Source organism: Etheostoma cragini, chromosome 2, assembly GCF_013103735.1.
Source record: "Etheostoma cragini isolate CJK2018 chromosome 2, CSU_Ecrag_1.0, whole genome shotgun sequence".
NCBI lineage: Eukaryota > Metazoa > Chordata > Actinopteri > Perciformes > Percidae > Etheostoma > Etheostoma cragini.
Window position 1 is genome coordinate 23,704,396 of NC_048408.1, and position 18,486 is coordinate 23,722,881.

An 18,486-nucleotide genomic window follows, 5' to 3' on the forward strand; every position below is an offset into this window, starting at 1 on the left:
ATACATGTGAAATTGTTACATGATAAATTGGACCAAAGTAGAAATAGCACTGCTCTGTTTGCTCCGTTGTATCTCTATCACTGCCTGACCTATAACTCCCTTGATCATTACATGGCCCTAACGTTATAACCTTTTTGTGTATCTGTGTATATGTGTGTGTGTGTGTGTGTGTGTGTGTGTGTGTTTGCTAGGAAAATCCCACCTGGCCATAGTTCAGAGGGTGAACAATGAGGGTGAGGGAGACCCTTTCTATGAAGTTCTGGGTATTGTCACCCTGGAGGACGTAATTGAAGAAATCATCAAGTCAGAGATCCTGGACGAGACTGACTTATACAGTAGGTTGCCCTTCTGGAAGCTCATATCTCCTTAGACTGTAAGAACTCAAGGTATCTCCAGCCTGTCACAGTAAGAGCATCAGTCTAACGTGTCCATTGAAACCAACTTCATGTTGGTCTAACTCATGCAGCAAATATGTCTATATATGCGTTTTTTCATTTATTTGCAAGGGCTTTCAAATAAACACAGCATTGCTAGGCTTTGACAAATGTTTTATGTCCATGGCACAAGATATCATAATGCAAAAATGGGACAAAAGGCATTGAGGAGCTGAAAATTGATTTCAATGACTACATGTAATGTGACAGTTGTTGTTTGTAGTGATGAACCCACAGATAACTGTCAACTGATCCTGTAGTTTTTCTCTGCTTTATGGAGTGTTTTAGCTTCTTTCAGGGCGGTATTTTGGTTTTCATAGACACAGTTTCCACACTACACTACCTGCTCAGCACCAAAATGCAGTCAGACACAGGGCGCAACTAGCTGGTGAACATAATGGAGCATTTAGCAAATTAATGTTGGTGTTGCTCCATGTCTGCTGGAGTTGTAAACAGAAACTGATTGCTAAGGCATTAGCCATAACTACTAACAAAACATGATTAACGTCAACCTTGACTTTACAACAGATGCCCAAAGTCAGCAAAAGCAAACAATGTTACTTTAAAGCTATAGTGCGTTGTTTCTGTCTCCCCTATGAGGAATTCTTAGTAATGACAAGAGAACTGCAAGCACATCCACATGATACAACTCTTCGATGACTGCCCACCACCCCCACCCCTCCGCCATACAGTTGCTAGTAGCCAAGGAGGACACAATCTTCTGAACATAGCCATAATGAGAAATGCAGAGAGCGTTGTGTGAAGGTGAAACTTTCTTAATTAGTTTTAGAGCAACTCATTTGGCAATGGCTTGAATGTAACAGACCTTCATTAATATCAAAAAGTTACGCACTAAAGCTTTAACTGTCCTCAGTTAACATTGAACTGTCAGACATTAGCATTGATTTGGAGTTGTGTTTGTGTCCTGACAAATGTTCTCCAACATTATCTCTTTTTGTAGCTCTGGTCTGCTCTCCATCAACTCTTGAGAAAATATCTGTCTTTTTAGCTAATAAATGTTCACCAGCTAGCAACTTTAACTCTCTGCCATTTGGCACTGAGCAGGTAGTTTACTGTTGGTTTTCATAGATTTGTTGTTGAAAACAGCTGCCTGCCGCATCTGGAAACAACCAGGATGAGATTGCAGAGAGTGAAACAAAACAATATGGTTTCAACAGGAAAAACCACAACAATGAGGTGAAAGACGCTAAAACGAGGAAGAACCTTTCCCATCACATTTAGACTCAATGCTTATAAAAAAAAGATCATATCAGCTTTAAAAATGCTTTCATCCCAATCCAAATATGGAAAATCAGTTTGTGTTAAAATGTTTAAATTAAGGTTTGTGGGCAGCTGAGGTGTTTTAGGGGATAGTACTCTTCAGTTCTATGTAGATAAAGAATTGCTTTATTTTTGTCATTTAAGATTAGATTAGATTCGCTTATTTGTGTGGACACCTAAACCTAAACAAGTAACAATGGTGAGAGTTTTTTTAACATAATTTCCCAGGGAAGAATTCATTTATTTTAATTTGCTTATTTATCAACTACTTAATAAAGTGTACCATATCAAACCATGAGCTGACTATACTGCTATATCTCTGATGGTAAATGCCTGCAGACATGGAGTACGTGCCAGTCTATTTGTTGCCCTAATACATATGGCTTTAAGTAATTCTAAGAATGTGGTAAGCTAACAATGTAGCCCCCTATAGCTCTCTTTTAGTTCTGAGAAGAACACCACTGCTACATTTCCGGAAAAAGCAATAAGCTTTGGGTAACTTAAGTTTAGTCACCCTATGACCCCGGAGGACGAGCTCACTATCTGTGGAGTGGCGTGGATCGACCTTTTACTGTTGCATTGTGTCTTACGCTCCACTTTTCATTCTCCCTCCTCAGCTGACAACAAGACGAAGAAGAAAATCACCCATCGGGAAAGAAAGCAGGATTTCTCGGCCTTCAAGCCTACCGACAATGAAATGAAGGTTAAAATATCACCTCAGCTTCTGCTGGCTACCCTGCGTTTCCTAGCAACAGGCAAGTGGGCTGCGTTGCTGCCTGACTTCCCCCAGTGTGCCCTCAACCCCTCACTGTGGGGAAAGTGTGTGTGTATGTGTGAGTTGTTTGTGTGTGCATGTGCCCGTACGGGCTTTGAGTTTTGGGGCAAGTGGGTGTAGGGAGGAGTGAGTATGTGTGTAGAATGAGTATCTGTTGTTGGTGTGTTTGAGGGAATGAGTTGTGAGAGGACTCACAACAAGTGTGTTGGTTTGCTTGTGCGTGTATGTGTGTGTGTTTGTTGTGTGTGAAGAGGTGGAAGGCCTCTCGGGAGCGCAGCACGGGATGTCTGTGCAGACTGCGTACAGATCAAAAAAAAAACGCAGGCGTCTATTTGCTTGCGTTTCATGCACTGGAGGTTACATGTTGGGATCTTAGCTCACAGCTTTAAAAACACCACCCTGTTTGCTTACACGCGTTCCTCAGTGACATCACACACAGCATTTTTGGTCTATGATGGGGGTTCTCACAGAAGTTGACATACTTAGTGTAAAATGTGAAATATTTCACCCGCTTTCTCTTGGGAAATGGATTTCAGAACAAGGCTGCAGATACTACAGCAGCCGCAGCAGTTGAATATGCTTCATTGCAGTTGGATTTGCTTCAGAACTTTGACCTAGCAGCTAAGCGTTGACTAAGTTCCTCTAAAGGCTATTAGGGAGTTTAGTTCCTGGTGGTGGAGCCAGCAGCCAGCTGACACATATCACCGCCGCTCAGTAGTCGAAGGAGCTGATTGGCCCATTAGGTGGTTGAAGCAGATCAGTCACAATCTGTATATAGTGTCATAAATGACTGTTATAAGTTATAAATGAGTTTTTGGTTTGTATGTTAGTTCGCTAAGACAGATGGAGAAAAACAAAGCCACAAATAAAAACCTGTTTATTGGACAAAAAGAAGAGCAGCAGACGAGGGATCCCTCTTCCTCGATGGACAGACATGGACTAGGTATCATATAGACATACGAGTAGAATAGAACAACAATCGTGAAATTACAATACGTAGAAACTAATTTCTCAACTTGTCGTAATTTTTTGTGTGATAGTTTAAAATCAGATTCACCAAACTATCTTAACTGCACAATGTTGTAGATTGCCTGTTCACGAGGAAGTGTGCATTCATGAGATTTTCATCATTAGCACAATCAACATCTCTGATATCGCTATAAAAGGCTACTTGTTTGGCTCTGCTCGTGACACAGAAGTGTAAAAAGAATTTTCATTTTAGTGAGACAGTGACAGAGAGGAGAGGGGAAAGAAAAGGGGAGGCCCACAGCACCTGGTGGACTACCGGGGCACGCCTGAAGGCTTTGTTAAAGTAAAATGAGCTTGTTTTTCTCTTGTCGAGAGAGTCAAACTGTTTGTACACGAACTTGGGAATTTTGTTTGTACCTAAGAGAAAAGTTCTAAGAACAAGAAAATTGGTGAATGCCACAAATTCACCTAAATGGTGCAAAGGGCCACTTAAGAACAAATGAGTTTGTAAGAGTAATTTTTGCAATAGGCCAGTTTTTGTCAATTTTGATGTTCAAGTCAATAAAATGATCAAATGTTCATCACAGTTACTGTGAAAGGTGACATTATCAAATTTCTTTATCATCCAACTGGCTCTAAAAATATCTAATTTCTGACAAAAAAAATAATTTGCTGTGTACTGTTAATATAAATACTATGAGCCAATATATCACAGACTTTTTTAATAATAATTGAATACATTTCTATAGCTCTGTATCATAGACACCCAAAGCCCTTCAGGGGGAAGGACTACTCTCTACCACCACCAAGGTGTAGCACCCACCTGGGTGATGCACGGTAGCCTTACGACGCCAGACGCTCACCACACATCAGCTCGGGAGAGAGGGGGGGGAACAGTGCTAACCGTTGGGCCACCGTGCTACTAAACATTTTAAACTTTTAAATGTTGATATTGATATCAGCCCCATGTGTATGTGTGCTGGGCTATAATATTTGCTTTAAAAAATCCTAAAGAGATTTCAAAAGTAACACGCATGGGAACAGCAAGGATTGTGGGAGAGTTATATGTGTAGAGCAACAGTTTATACATCGTCCCAAAATTCATTGTCCTAAAATCTCATATTTCATCTGCTATAATTTTGCTCTTTAATGTTTTATGTAAAGCACTTTGAACTGCCCTGTTGCCGAAATGTGCTATACAAAAAAAGCTGCCTTGCTTTGCCTTCAAATTCCTTACCGTCTCCCTCCCTGTCTCTCATTGGTTCTTCAGAGGTAGAGCCATTCGCACCGGTGCAGATGTCAGAAAAGATTCTTCTGCGCTTGCTGAAACACCCCAACGTCATCCAGGAGCTGAAATATGATGAGAAGAACAAGCGGGCACCGGAGCACTACCTCTTCCACAGGAACAAGCCCGTGGATTATTTCATCCTCATAATGCAGGTATGTGGGCACAATGAGATGTAAAGTGAAAGACTTATTGTCAATGACCCCCGATTTACAACACAACATGAATTTACAGCACTAAAGACCAATATCTCATTTGTTTAGAAAGTATTCCTACCCTAACCAAACTACACTATACATTACTAACTAAACACATTGAAGACAGGGACATGCTGCTGTTAGTACTAAAAGCTATTGTCTTCCTTGTTCCCGCAGTTTATTAAAGTATAGCCATTCATGTAAGGGGCCATCCACACGGAAACACTTTTTGGTGCAAACGTTCAAATCGTTTTGACCGATCGTAGAAACTAATCCTTTAAACGCACTGCCTGAAAACCTTTTTTTTTTAATTTTTTTAAACTGGTCCCAGGGTGAAAACATTCAAAAACGACTTCTTTTGGACGGCAAAGCCGCATACTTTGGCATGGTTGATGTCATCACCGCACCCCCCGACCTCTAGCTTTCAACCTCTTATTACGCAATGACGTCTCATAACAACAACAATGGCGGACTACATGCTTGTGTTCCTGCTGGAGAAGATATTGAGCCTTTTAGGGTTACTAGGGAAAAACTTATATACTGTCAGTTTGTATAATACGCACAAGCTTTAAGCGCATGCTTCACCTCTTCTTCTCCATTTGTTGGTGAATTTCTGTAGCAGAAACAGCGCCACCTATAGGTCTGAAGTAGTGCATTGAGTCATACACAAATGGATCCGTTTGGACACAAATATTCTTGATACCATGCAAGCGAAGATGTGAGGAAAAAAAGATTGTTTTGGTACGTGTGGATCTGGCCTGAGAGCTGTACTGCAGGTTTGTCCCACACAGGGGTCATACGTCATAAATTAGTTCTAATTAGAAACACCACAAATAGAAAGTGAAATATATGCAATTCTGTGTTTTTGTGTTATAAATGAACCAAATTTCAGACAGTAGAGCATCCGTCATAGGTGCATAGGTAGTCATAGGTAGTTATCACTGTCACTGTGTCACAAGCCGAAGCATTAAGAGTTTGTTGTAGCAACCAACGTAATAATAAATCGTCTTGCACATAGCGCATTTCATGAGTAGTAGTATTTCAAGTATAGGGGGACAAGGGGGAAGAAAATAGTAGGCCAACACAGACACGTAGGAAGGAGGACATAGTTTTATGCAGGCCACTGACGTATAGACATATTACATACCCTATGGGCAATTATTGGTTTGTTATGAATCATTTGCAATTAAAGTAAAGGAAAGGGGTGGTGGGGGGCTGGAAGAATATATATATCTGAGTAGGTAAAACTAGCAGATTTTGGAGAGGGTAAAAGTGTACAGTAACTATAAAGCTGTAGCAGAAATCCTAGATAGAAAGGGTAATTAACACAAGGCCCTAATGCTCCAAACTGAAAATGTGCAATTGAGAGTTAACTAAAAATAAAAGAAGTGTAATAATCATTATTATTATTCTTGGTTTAACATGTGGACAAGCGTAGTTTGCTGAACTCTTTGTCGCCACTGGGTCTTTCCATCACAGGGGAAAGTGGAGGTGGAGGCAGGAAAAGAGGGGATGAAGTTTGAAGCGGGGCCGTTCTCCTTCTATGGGATGTTGGCTCTGACAGCCTCGCCAGGTAAGACCTCTAACCAGCCCATCTGGGTTCGGTCCAAAGTCCAGTACACTTTCTCAGAGTGTTTTAACAAAGATTTTTGTCAGTTCAATGTTCCGTAAATCCCCCGTTGTGTTGTAACGTTAATTAATTTTTAGTAAACTATATGTAATGCAGCTTTGCATGCAGGTTTTCTCGTTTTTATGAAGATCTGGGCCATTCATATTGGACTCTACTGTAGCTCCAATAAAAAGAAATCACAAAGAGCTTGGGCACCAAACCTTACTGCTTTTTCTGGTGTTGACTGAAATATATTCATAGCACCGTATCAAAATACTACTTTCTATTTATTCTTTGCTCAGACAATTTCTTTTGCCAATTTTTGACTGGACCATGTTTCAGCAAAGTCATTGTACAGCTGTTTCTGTTTGTGCTTGTGATAAAGTTTAACATTTGAGAACTTTCCTCCTTGTGTTGAATAAAAAAAATGGTTTTGTTGGAATGTTGACATTCCTTAAAGTATAATTAAAAAAAGGACTGTTTTGGTATTGGAACTCTGGTATTTTATCAACGCTAGTATTGAAACACTCACATAGTGTACCTATTTCTTTGTTCAAACTTCAAGATCAGTACAAATTGCTTGCTGGGCAGATGTTGGAAATAATTTTAGCAGCAATAAACGCAATTTGCCTTCACCATACATCATGTTGTTCTTTGTGTCACCAAGCCGGCAAAGTACGGATCAGTTCGGGACCTTCTGTGATTAAAAGCCTACATTCCCTTTGATGAATGTTTATAAATACTGCAGTGACATCATGAGAAAGCGTCACCTAGTGATCCTCTCAGTTCATTCATAAACTACAGTACTATTCTCAGCCCTTTTCAACTTTTCTGATTCCCATTGGGGGTGAGATCTGAGAGACACCTACTGGTGAAATAGTAGAATGATCATGTGTGCAGGCGCTCTGAAATCAAATATTTTTAGGAAAAGACACGTGTTGCTGGTGCTTCTCTACCAGATGTAATCCAGGTTTACTATATGTGTGTATGTGCACTGATTATGTCTATACTTTGACAGACTCTCCTCTTTCTTCTCCTTTTTTTTCCATATCTGGTATCTTCCTTCTGTCCCACCCACCCAGTGCCTCTGTCCCTGTCTCGTACATTTGTGGTCAGTAGGGCTGAATCATTAGCAGGATCTCCAGGTACTGTTGCCTTTTCCTTTTATGACACCATACTAATACCATCCCGTCGACTAATAAGATGTAAGAGTTTGAAAAATAATAACGTTTGTGCTGAAAACTGAGATTGTTTTCAAAGTTAACCCTGCATGCTTTGTGTAAACATACACGTTTTGATCCTCATTGTCGAGTATGTTTTTGTGACCAATAAAAGGGGTTGATGCCTCAAAGTCTGTTTGTACCTGAATGCAACATGCACTTTATATTCATGCGTTAATAAGTGAAAGAGAAAGCAGGAGAGAGGAAACCCGATTTGGATTGAGACTTAACACCCTCATCCCCTGAGCCATTAGTCAAGTGGCTGAATGGTGTTAGAGACTGGAGGCCCCAGAGCGGACCCAGGCTCCGCCCCCTCTCGCCCCTAACCTTTAACCCTCTGACTACATAAACAAGACCTACAGTTACAGCCCCCTGCCGGACACCGCTGAGAGCACATACAAAGACGTGCACGTACACACATATGTTCACATGCACAGACACATGTACACAAACCTCACACACTCCGCACATAACTACAGACATGCTGCCACAAACACAAACACACCCACATGGATCCGGAAATGCAGTTGAACAAAAACATTCTCTTCCTCTCCTCAGCAGTGACCTGCAGTGCACCTCTAAAAGCGTTTTATTTCCACCCAGTTTGGCGCCCCTCTGCGTTTGAGTGTGTGTCTGCATTTACGTAAATGCATTATGTGTGTCTCCTTAACACACCTTTGTCTTTTCGTTTTGACCTGGTCCCTGCGGCCCCTAGAAAGTGGAGTACTAATCCGCAAGAGTTCACATGCCAGGTCTTTGGCCCACTGCGCTTGGTCCACACACACACACACACGCACACGCACATGCACACGCACACACACACACACACACACACACACACACACACACACTCCAACATGGGATTACATACATTCCAGTCGCGTAGTAGCATTAGCGTTGGCCAAGCCGTTTCCACTTTGTTGTGTGTGATTTTCACTAGGCTTCTTTAAGAAGTGGAAAACATAATCTGGCTTTAATTAAAAAAAAACAAGAAAAAAAAACAGAACACGTCTATGTGGTAGCACATTGATGGAAGCAGCATCACTGGAGACCACTGACTCAATACCTGCTGTATGAAAAACTCCCCTCACCTAAAGCGTTATGTAGAAATTAGATTTCCATACATCACAACAAGCATCCGTACTTATGTTTAAAACTTAAACACTGAAAAATGTCACTAATACACTTTGGTGCTGCTGAAGCTCTTGAGCAGCTCAATAAAATTGTGAGTAAGAGCAGGACAATATGTCTAAATAGATGATGTAGTGGACTTGCTACTGTGATGATGAAAGCTATAGTTTCTGTCGCCACCACGAGGAATTCTAAGTAATGACAACAAAACTGTCCGCGCATCCACTTGATACAAGCCTTCCGTGGTCACGCGCCGCCCCCACCCATCCTCCACACAGTTGCTAGTACCCAAGGAGAACATGGAGGATTAAAAAAAAATAATGGACTCTTCAAAAGAGGTAATTATCTCCACTCGAGCTTCTGCACGGGAAAGTCAGAGGAGGACACAATCTCCTGATCATATCCATACTGAGAAATACAAAGAGAGTTGTATGGAGCTGATAGTCTTAATTAGCTTCAAAGCAACCCATTTGGAAATGGCTTGAATGTAACGGACGTTCAATGATATCTAAAAGATACGCAATAAAACTTTAACAGATACAGGCTATGATTTCGTAGAGCACCTAACCACACATAACCAGACAAAAACATTGATGAATACCAAGTTTCAGAGCAGCAGGGATGTGAAAGACAAGTGATTGCTGACCGGCACCTCTGTTTATTAACAACAGAATCTACAGCTAGCACTAAACAAAGTACAGCTGTGGCTGAGGGGAAAACATCACGCATAAAGCAAAGTATTGAACAAATTGACATTTTTTGACTTGATGATTTTGACCTGATGATTTAGAAGAAAAGTCAGAGCATCACCAAAGTTATTAGAATTCCTTCTGCGGGGGTGACCAGATAACTCTGTTGGTAGAGCTACATACATAGAGATTTACTCCTTGACGCAGCGGGCCATGGGTTCGACTCCGACCTGCGGCCCTTTGCTGCATGTCTTTCCCCCTCTCTCTCCCCTGTCACGTCTTCAGCTGTCCTGTCAAAGAAAGGCCAAAAAATGCCCCAAAAATGATAACTATACTGTGATTTTATACTGTGGGGGAATGGTTATAGAATGCCAACCATGTAGTTCTTGTGAAGAATTGTAATTGCAAAGCCACAAAGTGAACCTCATGGAGGCGCTAGAAAAAAAAGAAAAGAGGATCACCAAAGCCATTAGGACTCATCATCGGGGCTGCGCACCACAGCTATCTGTACCATATTCCATGGAAATTCATCCGATAGTGGATGAGTTATTTCGGTCTGGACCAAAGTGGTGGACTGGCCATCCAGAGCCATCCTGCTGGTGCGGCTAAAAATGAGCGCTGCCAGTTCTTGCAGCCAAATGAGGTCACGTTAACCCTGTACAGTCCTCTCCTTGTTCTCAAATTCTGCTCTCTGATATGACTGCCCCAGAGACACAGACAACAACAGGAATACAGAAAATATGACAGCCCAGCATGTGAAGTGTGTGAGGAATCGGATTCCCTTATAATGCCTTGCCTTGCCTTGCCTATAATAAGTTCTTGCAGAGAGTAGACTGCGACACATGGTCTTTGTTGCAGTACAAATGTAGTTTTGGGTGTTGTTTTGTTTCTGCATGTCTTAACAAGTTCTGGTTCTGAAAGAAACACAGTCAATGAAACAAGAAAACAATCTCTAATAAGCTAAAAGGTCGGATTTTTTTTCTGAGATACTTTTGGATTAGGCTACTACTGATTATGAGTCTGACTGTATTCTCCTCCTCTATCACCTCCTTACAGAAAATAAATCTCCTCCACGTCCGTTTGGACTCAACCACTCAGACTCCCTGAACAGGAGTGACCGTATAGACGCCATCACCCCGACTCTCGGCAGCAGCAACAACCAGCTCAACTCCTTCCTGCAGATCTACGTACCTGACTACTCAGTCAGAGCGCGCACAGACCTGCAGTTTATAAAGGTGAGAACCAGGGGGGGAATGTACCTGAGTACATTTACTCAAGTACTGTACTAAAGTACAAGTTTGAGGTACTTGTACTTTACTTGAGTCTTTTCTCTAGATGACACTTTCTACTTTTACTCCTACTACATTTCAGAGTGAAAAATAGTATTTTTACTCCACTACATAAATTTGACAGCAGATTTTTGCTCACAAAACACATGCAGTTTATTAAATACAATGTTTTATTATAAATTAAACTACCCAGCAATATACAGGCCTAGCTGAACTGATTAGTTGATTAAACACTTAGTTGAATGACAGAATTGTTGAGAAATATGAGCATTGAGTACTTTTACTTAAGTACATTTTCTTGACACTACTCACATACTTAACCTTAAGTTACAATGCAGGACTCAATGCAGGACTTTTACTTGTAACAGAGTGGCAATAGTACTTTTACTTAAGTAAAGGACCTGAATACTTCTCCCACCACTGATGAGAACACACAGATGAGCAAGAAAGGCAAACTGAGGCTCATACATAGATGCTGCACATGGCTACTTGGTAAATCATTAATTAGACAGTTAAAAAGGGGCTCATTAGAAAATGTCTAATAAGAGATCTGACACGTGAAGACTGACAAATCAACAAATCAATTCATGAGTCATAGACCACATTTCAAAGCGGTTTAATAGTTGGTATCTACTTGGACAATAAAACAAATGATTGAAAAAATGATGTACAAATCAAAAGCTTTTGTATCTATAATTTGATCAAATTAAGGATCATTCATTATGGAAAGAATGAAGTTTTTAGAATGTATCAACTCATTTTATATCCTTTATTTAATCCTAAATTCCCAAATGAATATTACTATTTGTTTATCAATTTGGCAACAATGTTTTATTAAAAGAAATGAAATAGACTGACCAGGTAAGTTTAAAGCTGCACTTATAAATTTATTTATATAAAAAAAAATAATAAAGGAACATTGTGTAACATTGTACTTGATGATTACATTACTTATGATCAAAAACTAGCAAGTCAAGAACTTTGCAAACAAACCCAAACACAAATGTGCAACAACAAGACTAAACAAACCAGCTAATATTACTGACTGGTTCAACAGCAAGATGGTCAGCTCGCCGTCTGTCTTGCAGCGTTTTACTTTGCAAAGCTCTCGCCAACAACTAAAAGCCCGTCCGAAATTTACACTTGTCCGGAAGACCTCTTGCTTGGTCACTCTCTCCTTTTCTCTTCTTAGCTTCCTCCGTCAACGTCCTCTTCGGTCTCTTCGCCTCTGCCATGATGTCCGTAGCGGCTGCTGAACCCGGGTTCCGTTGCCCGCTTGCCCGGCTCTGGTTCTGGCACTACACTGGCGCCGCCAGCATTCCCCCCCGCCCCAGCCTGAAAGCCTCCTCCTCCCAGCGGTCCAAAGCTACTGTGCTAGCGGTGTAAACATCAACACTCCCCCGGTGCTCTGACCTCCCAGTCCTGGCAGCACGGCTAACCGAGCTAACAGATAGCAGCAGTTAGCGGTTAGCCTGAGTTAAAGCTTTCTGTTCATCAGGAAATTCCCCAAATCACTGAGAGTCGAGGCAGAGCAGCCAGAGGACATCAGAGAAAACCAGAAAACAATTCAATCATAATATTATCCAGTTTCACAAAAATCAGTCGTAGTGCCGTAAAGCGTTAAGCACTTCGCGGGAGATTGTACTCGCTCGCCAAAGTTACATAGTGCGAGAACAGGCCATCAGGGGGCAAAAGCGGGAATCCCTAATACAAGTCAGGGTAGCATAAAAATGATTTTGAAGCCCACTCTGCAGGTCCCTTCAGGTCTACGGATCGTTTTAGTGTCTTTCAGCTCCCAGTTTTGGCTTCATGGTCCGAAACGTCGATGTTTTGCCTCACTTTATCATCTCATCAGTGTTGTTTCAAGGCGCAGAAGGCAGCTGTTTTCCGTGAGAAAGCTCTTGAAACAATTGTATACTACCTGCTCCACGTATAACAGCGAGCACAGTTAGCACCAAGCTGGTAAACATAGAGGAAGATTTAGCAGCTTAAGAGACAGATTTTTACCTCCAGAGTTAGTGGAGACCAAAATCTGAGCTAAAACAGAGTGAATATTGTAAATGTAATAATATAATACTTACATTCATCAGGTGGCCCGCAATAAGACTCCAAATGAATGCTAGTGCGGGTGCTGGATGTATAAATAGGTGATAACAACATGTCAATATTGTCTTTTGTTCTGCTGCCCCCAAATGGCCGAACCACTCAATGAAGGCATTTTTTAAGATTTTAAAGATTTTAAAAGATGTTTCCTCATGTAGACATCTATTAACCTAAGTAGCATAGGTTGTGTCACTCTGGGGCATTTGGAAAAAGAAAATGGAAAAAGAAAATTATAAAACATACATGTTGCACATGTTTTTTTTCACGCACATACACCAACCAGCATGCACACATAAATACACACATGCGAACACATGAAACAAAGGCTTGGGATGAAAAATATGTTTTCAGAAGCGATAAATACATTTTATAAAGATACTGATTTTGCAGGTCTAGGGTTGTCAGGCAGGTCACTCTGGGATGACCTGCAAGTACCCAGCAGCCCGACCAGCCCAATCAGTCCCAACCCTCTGCTGTGACAATTTACCTCCTCATGCCTCCATCCTCTGTTTCCTAGGTAACACGCCAACAGTACCAGAACGCGGTAATGGCATCACGGATGGACAAAACTCCCCAGTCGACAGACAGTGAGTTCACTAAGATCGAGCTCACGCTGACGGAGCTGCATGATGGAGTGGAGACCCCCGCTGTTGTCACCACCACATCCATCACCTCTGTCACCACCCCTGCCGTGTCCGTATCCGTGGCCAACGAGACTTCCTACCTGCTCAACCAGCAGCAGAACTGTGTGGGCCTCAACAGGAGTAACCACAGCGCCCACAACGAGGGACCCATCTAGCCCCCGCCGAGCCCGGTGGAGACCCCGACCCTCCACCCTGTTTCGCGGACACACGGACACATGGACACACGGAGCGGTGGCTTAGATGGAGATGAGGGAAAATGGGGAAGCTGAGGCGGTGGACTGAGGGTTCTGCTCCAACCAGTAGCCCCGGTCAGTCACTCAGTCACTCAGTCACTCAATCAGTGGAGCCCTTTCATGGAGGGGTAGCGGGGAAGACAGGTGCTGCGTCACCCTGAACGCCCCAACCTGAACGCTGTCAGAATCCCTGCTGTACTACACCCTCTGTGCACTCGGACAGTACCTGTGACTGAGCTTCTTTTTTGGGACTGTTTTTCTGACACTTTAATAGCTGTGACTTGGACTAGAGGATGACAGAGCGCATGCAAACCCTGTCCCTTTCCCCTAAACACAACCACACACACAACATAACACAACACTCTGTGTTTTCTCCTTAGGCCAAAGACTTTGGTCCCCCCTTCTAACACTGGACACAGACTGTTTTTGCTCACATACACACATATTCAAACACAGTCACATTCTCAGATACACACGCACAGAAATGCAGCTTCCCCACCCGTGAGTCTTTCAGGGAGGCTCAGTCGTTGTTGATCCCATCAGCGAGGACTCAAACCCAAACAAGCAGAGAGAGCGGTTGGTCAAAGACTGTACCAAAAACCGCTTTGAAAGAATCCGTTAAACCACGAACCAAGAATGTTTTCCTGTATTTATTTATTTTATAATATTGTATGTATATATGTATGCGTGGAGACATGATATGACATAAACTAGCACACGACTGTGCATGTACACAAAGGTGTACGTGGGGCAAACGTGTCATATCAAAAAGGACATGCTACATATATGGAGACAAACATCCATTCATGTATATGAGGAGGTGAGGGTCTTTTACAGATACAGTATGTATATTACAGATCTTGTTATTTTTACTATTATCCTAAATCAGGCTTATGGTACACTATCTTTTTCACCTTTAAACAATCACACTATTGCCTTTAAGAGAAATCATAAAATTAATTATTTTAACAAAGTGCAATGAACAGAAATTTATTTAAGAGATGATTATGATAAAAAAAATCACTGTATTATACATTGACAGATATATTTGTATGTATGTACTGTATGTATGTATGTATATTTGTTTTTTGAAAAATGCTAAACTGCAGCCATCCACAAGCAAAATTGTCCTTAGTCAGTCTCTCTTTCTCCTGGTCTCTTTCATGTTTTTGCATCCTTTGACCTCAAACACAACGTCTACTATACGTTCATGTGGGAGTAATGATGCCTGGACCATTCACCATGATGTAGTGGGGAGGGGGATGGGGGGGCGGTCTACCAGGTGGTGGACGTGTCAACAAAGCACCTATGCATGTGGAGGCTATGTGTCTTTTTTTGTTGCCAATTTTAAGCATAATCAAACTTGATAATTGCACAGTATTAATGACCTCATCTAACATGTTGAGCATCATCAACGTCACAAAAAGTAACCTCGACATTAAACATGTCCATGAATGATACACAGCTATGCTTTTCCACTGTTTATGTGTGTGAACGTTTGTTTTTTATTTTATTTTTATTTTTGCATGTGTGTGTCTACAACACACAGGCCGGCAGTTCAATTCATATAAATGCTACTTTTTGACAGCAGTGAATGTGAAACAAACTAGACTTTACTTGTTTTGGCTCCCCACACAATGCAGATTATAATCCATGTTTAACAATTCTTGAGTTTATTCAAATCAAAATCTAAAATATTCCTCACAATGTTTAATGTTATTAAAACAGATATTTATATTGAGTTTATCTTAGAAAGACTGTAGCTATGTATGCTTATTTTTCAATTTCAAGACCACACAAATAAAAAATAGTTTAACATCGTTGGAAACAAGCTATATTGCGTTCCTGCTGGCAGTTAAGACAAGAAGATTAATGCCACTCTCATTTCCACGTTACATTATAAAGGTAGTCAGCTGCTTGTTAGCTTAGCCTAGCATATAAACTGGAAACAGGTACAGTCCTCAGACACATGCATTCATTCTCTCTTTTACATTTTTGTCACTTTTTAATGTATTGGGACCTTTTATGAAGTTTTTTCCAAAGTTGTTTGATATTTCTAATGATGATATTTTCATCTTATTTTGAAGGCCCATTTTTTGTGATGAAAAAACTGAAAATGGGTCAAATTTGACCCGAGGACAACATGAGGGCTAAGAGATCTTTGGGCTTTGGCAGAAAGGGGGGGGAGGGACTGAGAATTCATGTTCAGATTCTTTGGCTAAAATCTGAATCTTCACAATCCTGCCTGCAACACCTTAAATGTTCAATAATTAGCTAGTTATATCGTGTTTGTTAAATTCACACACAAAACAAATCTGGATAAAGACACTGCACATAAAACATTGTGATTTTTACAGTGTTGTACAACTATTTCTTATCAGTTAGTTATTTCTAGCTAAGTTATTTCTTAATAGTTAGTAATCTTTAGTTTGTATATGCTAAGCTAAGCTTGTATCTCCCAACTCCTGCTTTATATTTAACACACAGACATTAAAGTGGTCTCAATCTTCTTATCTAACTCTTGACAAGAAAGCAAATAAGTGTAAATGTTAAACTACTCTTTGAACTCTTTTTTATTTTTATTTCATTAGATTTGTTTTGCTTTAGTACCTTCTTGCCCTTACTGTTTTACCTCATAAAGACAGGAATGATTTTGAAGATACTGTATGTGTGCTTGAATTTTTTCCTAAAGTTACACACACTTCTGTAGGGGTGTAGAATTTTAACTCTTTCGCTAAACAATTACTTTGATTGCACTTCCAGGCCTTTTTGTAGACATTCTGTGTACTGTATGCTGGCAGTTTTCTGGCCACCTCAAAGCCAACAGTGTCCCATAGCTGAATTTTTTTAATATTCAGTTGCAGTTTGTAACCACTGGCGGGCGCCAGGGTTAGTTTCCACATGTAATCTAATGTGTGTGTGTGTGTGTGTGTGTGTGTGTGTGTGTGTGTGTGTGTGTGTAAGGCGCCTGAAATCAGCACACATGGAAAAACAGCCTTTCCATCTGCTTAGCTGTGAGGGGCATCTCTGTTGGTTAACCAGAGAGAGAGAGAGAGAGAGAGAGAGAGAGAGAGAGAGAGAGAGAGAGAGAGAGAGAGAGAGAGAGAGAGAGAGTACTTCTGCATTGTTTGCAGCTGCGTCAGTTGTTGGTATTTGTTCATTTGAAAGTGCTCCTATGCAGCAGGCCCGCTCCTGCTCTGCAGGGACAATCACTCCAGAGGTACAGCAAGGAACGAGGATCAGAATGGAAGACTGTGCTTGGGACATTCTGCTTCACAGACTTTAGTGCCTGACAGGAGAACAAGAGGCATGATGACCATACAAAAGTCCAGGAACAGGAAACACTGGTGGACACATCTGCTAGCTGTGACTGGGTTATTTCAATATTCTGTTATACACACATTATATAATTCTCTCACACACTCCATCCTCTGCTGAACACAATATTTTCATCCTTCCATTATGTGAGAGCTTTGCAGGCCTGTGTTAATTGGTCTTTTTGTCCATCCCAATGCTGCTACTGTACCCGCAATGCTTCCTCTACCTTACGAAAATGTTTCCATCACCTCCAGCTGGTGGTTTAATAAAAAAAGTGAATGATTAACAAACAGAGAGTTGATGTCAAGTCAATGTACTCAATCTAAAGCTCTATCCCAGGGGTCTTCAAGGTTCTTTAAGCCAAGGACCCCTTAACTGAAAGAGAGACAGAGCAGGAACCCCCTACCACACATATTTTCTAAAATTAAGTTGCATAATAAACTGCTCCTACAATAACGAGTAGGATGGCCTAAATCCTTAATACATACATTTTTTTGTGCAAAGAATACTGAGCTATTAAAGTAGCCTTATAATTGTTGGCATTATTTTAGAAGTTATGTTTTTATGTTACACATACTTTGACACAGTGAATCCTTATTAACTGTGTCTTACCTATAGGCCAGTCAGCACTGGGGGTTTATATTTTCTAATATGTTGGATTCATGTTGTAATTTTCAAACAAAATTCTTTTTCTTAAAAATTAACAATTATTTGGAGGCCAAGCTGCCTTGATTCTGAAGACCCGCTGTTGAAGATCCCTGCTCTTGCCTACTAAATATTTCTAAAGCTTATTTTTTTTGGTATGCTTTAGTAATTAAAACAGGCGATTCCTAAATATATGTCTTCTGACTAATATACACACACTTGGTATTGATACTCACACCAGAGATGGTTAAATATAGGAATTAAAAATTCAAAGTTGAGTTCCTAAGCAATGAAGTGCACTGTTATTCAATGCAACACACCAGGATTTTGCTGCTACAGCCTTCCTTGGTCTGGTACAGTCTGGATCAACAGATGTTCATATCCAGGATAGAGCCCGACATCTCCTGCTTACCTTCCGCTCTCTGTTTGTTCATTAAAATCCTTTGATACAGGAAACAACTAACTTTGAGCTAGCAAGCTAAACACTACAAAAGGGCAATTTTTAAAGAAAATTTGGATCATGTTGTAAGGCCGGCCTACTTTGTTTTATCATTGAATGATTGTAAAGATTGACAAAGAATATGTTTACGGCGTTTATAATCTAACTGGGTTGTTCTGGTAATGATTGGTGGAGATTGCTAAGGATGATTTACGCAGCATTTAC

At 40.9% G+C, this 18,486-nt stretch overlaps 1 protein-coding gene across 3 annotated transcripts in view; it reads left to right on the forward strand.

Annotated features, from left to right (window-relative positions):
* Positions 1-15,449, forward strand: part of cnnm2b (cyclin and CBS domain divalent metal cation transport mediator 2b) — a 45,226-nt gene extending 29,777 nt beyond the window's left edge. The window contains exons 2-8 of one of the 3 annotated variants that reach the window (XM_034861381.1): positions 192-335; positions 2,333-2,470; positions 4,730-4,899; positions 6,421-6,514; positions 7,633-7,695; positions 10,647-10,825; positions 12,072-12,445. In XM_034861381.1, the coding sequence (XP_034717272.1) occupies positions 192-335; positions 2,333-2,470; positions 4,730-4,899; positions 6,421-6,514; positions 7,633-7,695; positions 10,647-10,825; positions 12,072-12,116 (833 nt within the window). In that variant the 3' untranslated portion in view covers positions 12,117-12,445. Of the gene's footprint in view, positions 1-191; positions 336-2,332; positions 2,471-4,729; positions 4,900-6,420; positions 6,515-7,632; positions 7,696-10,646; positions 10,826-12,071; positions 12,446-13,499 lie in introns of those variants that run through there. The other 2 variants (XM_034861364.1, XM_034861372.1) reach the window with 2 other exon arrangements.
* Positions 15,450-18,486: the final 3,037 nt, after the last annotated feature.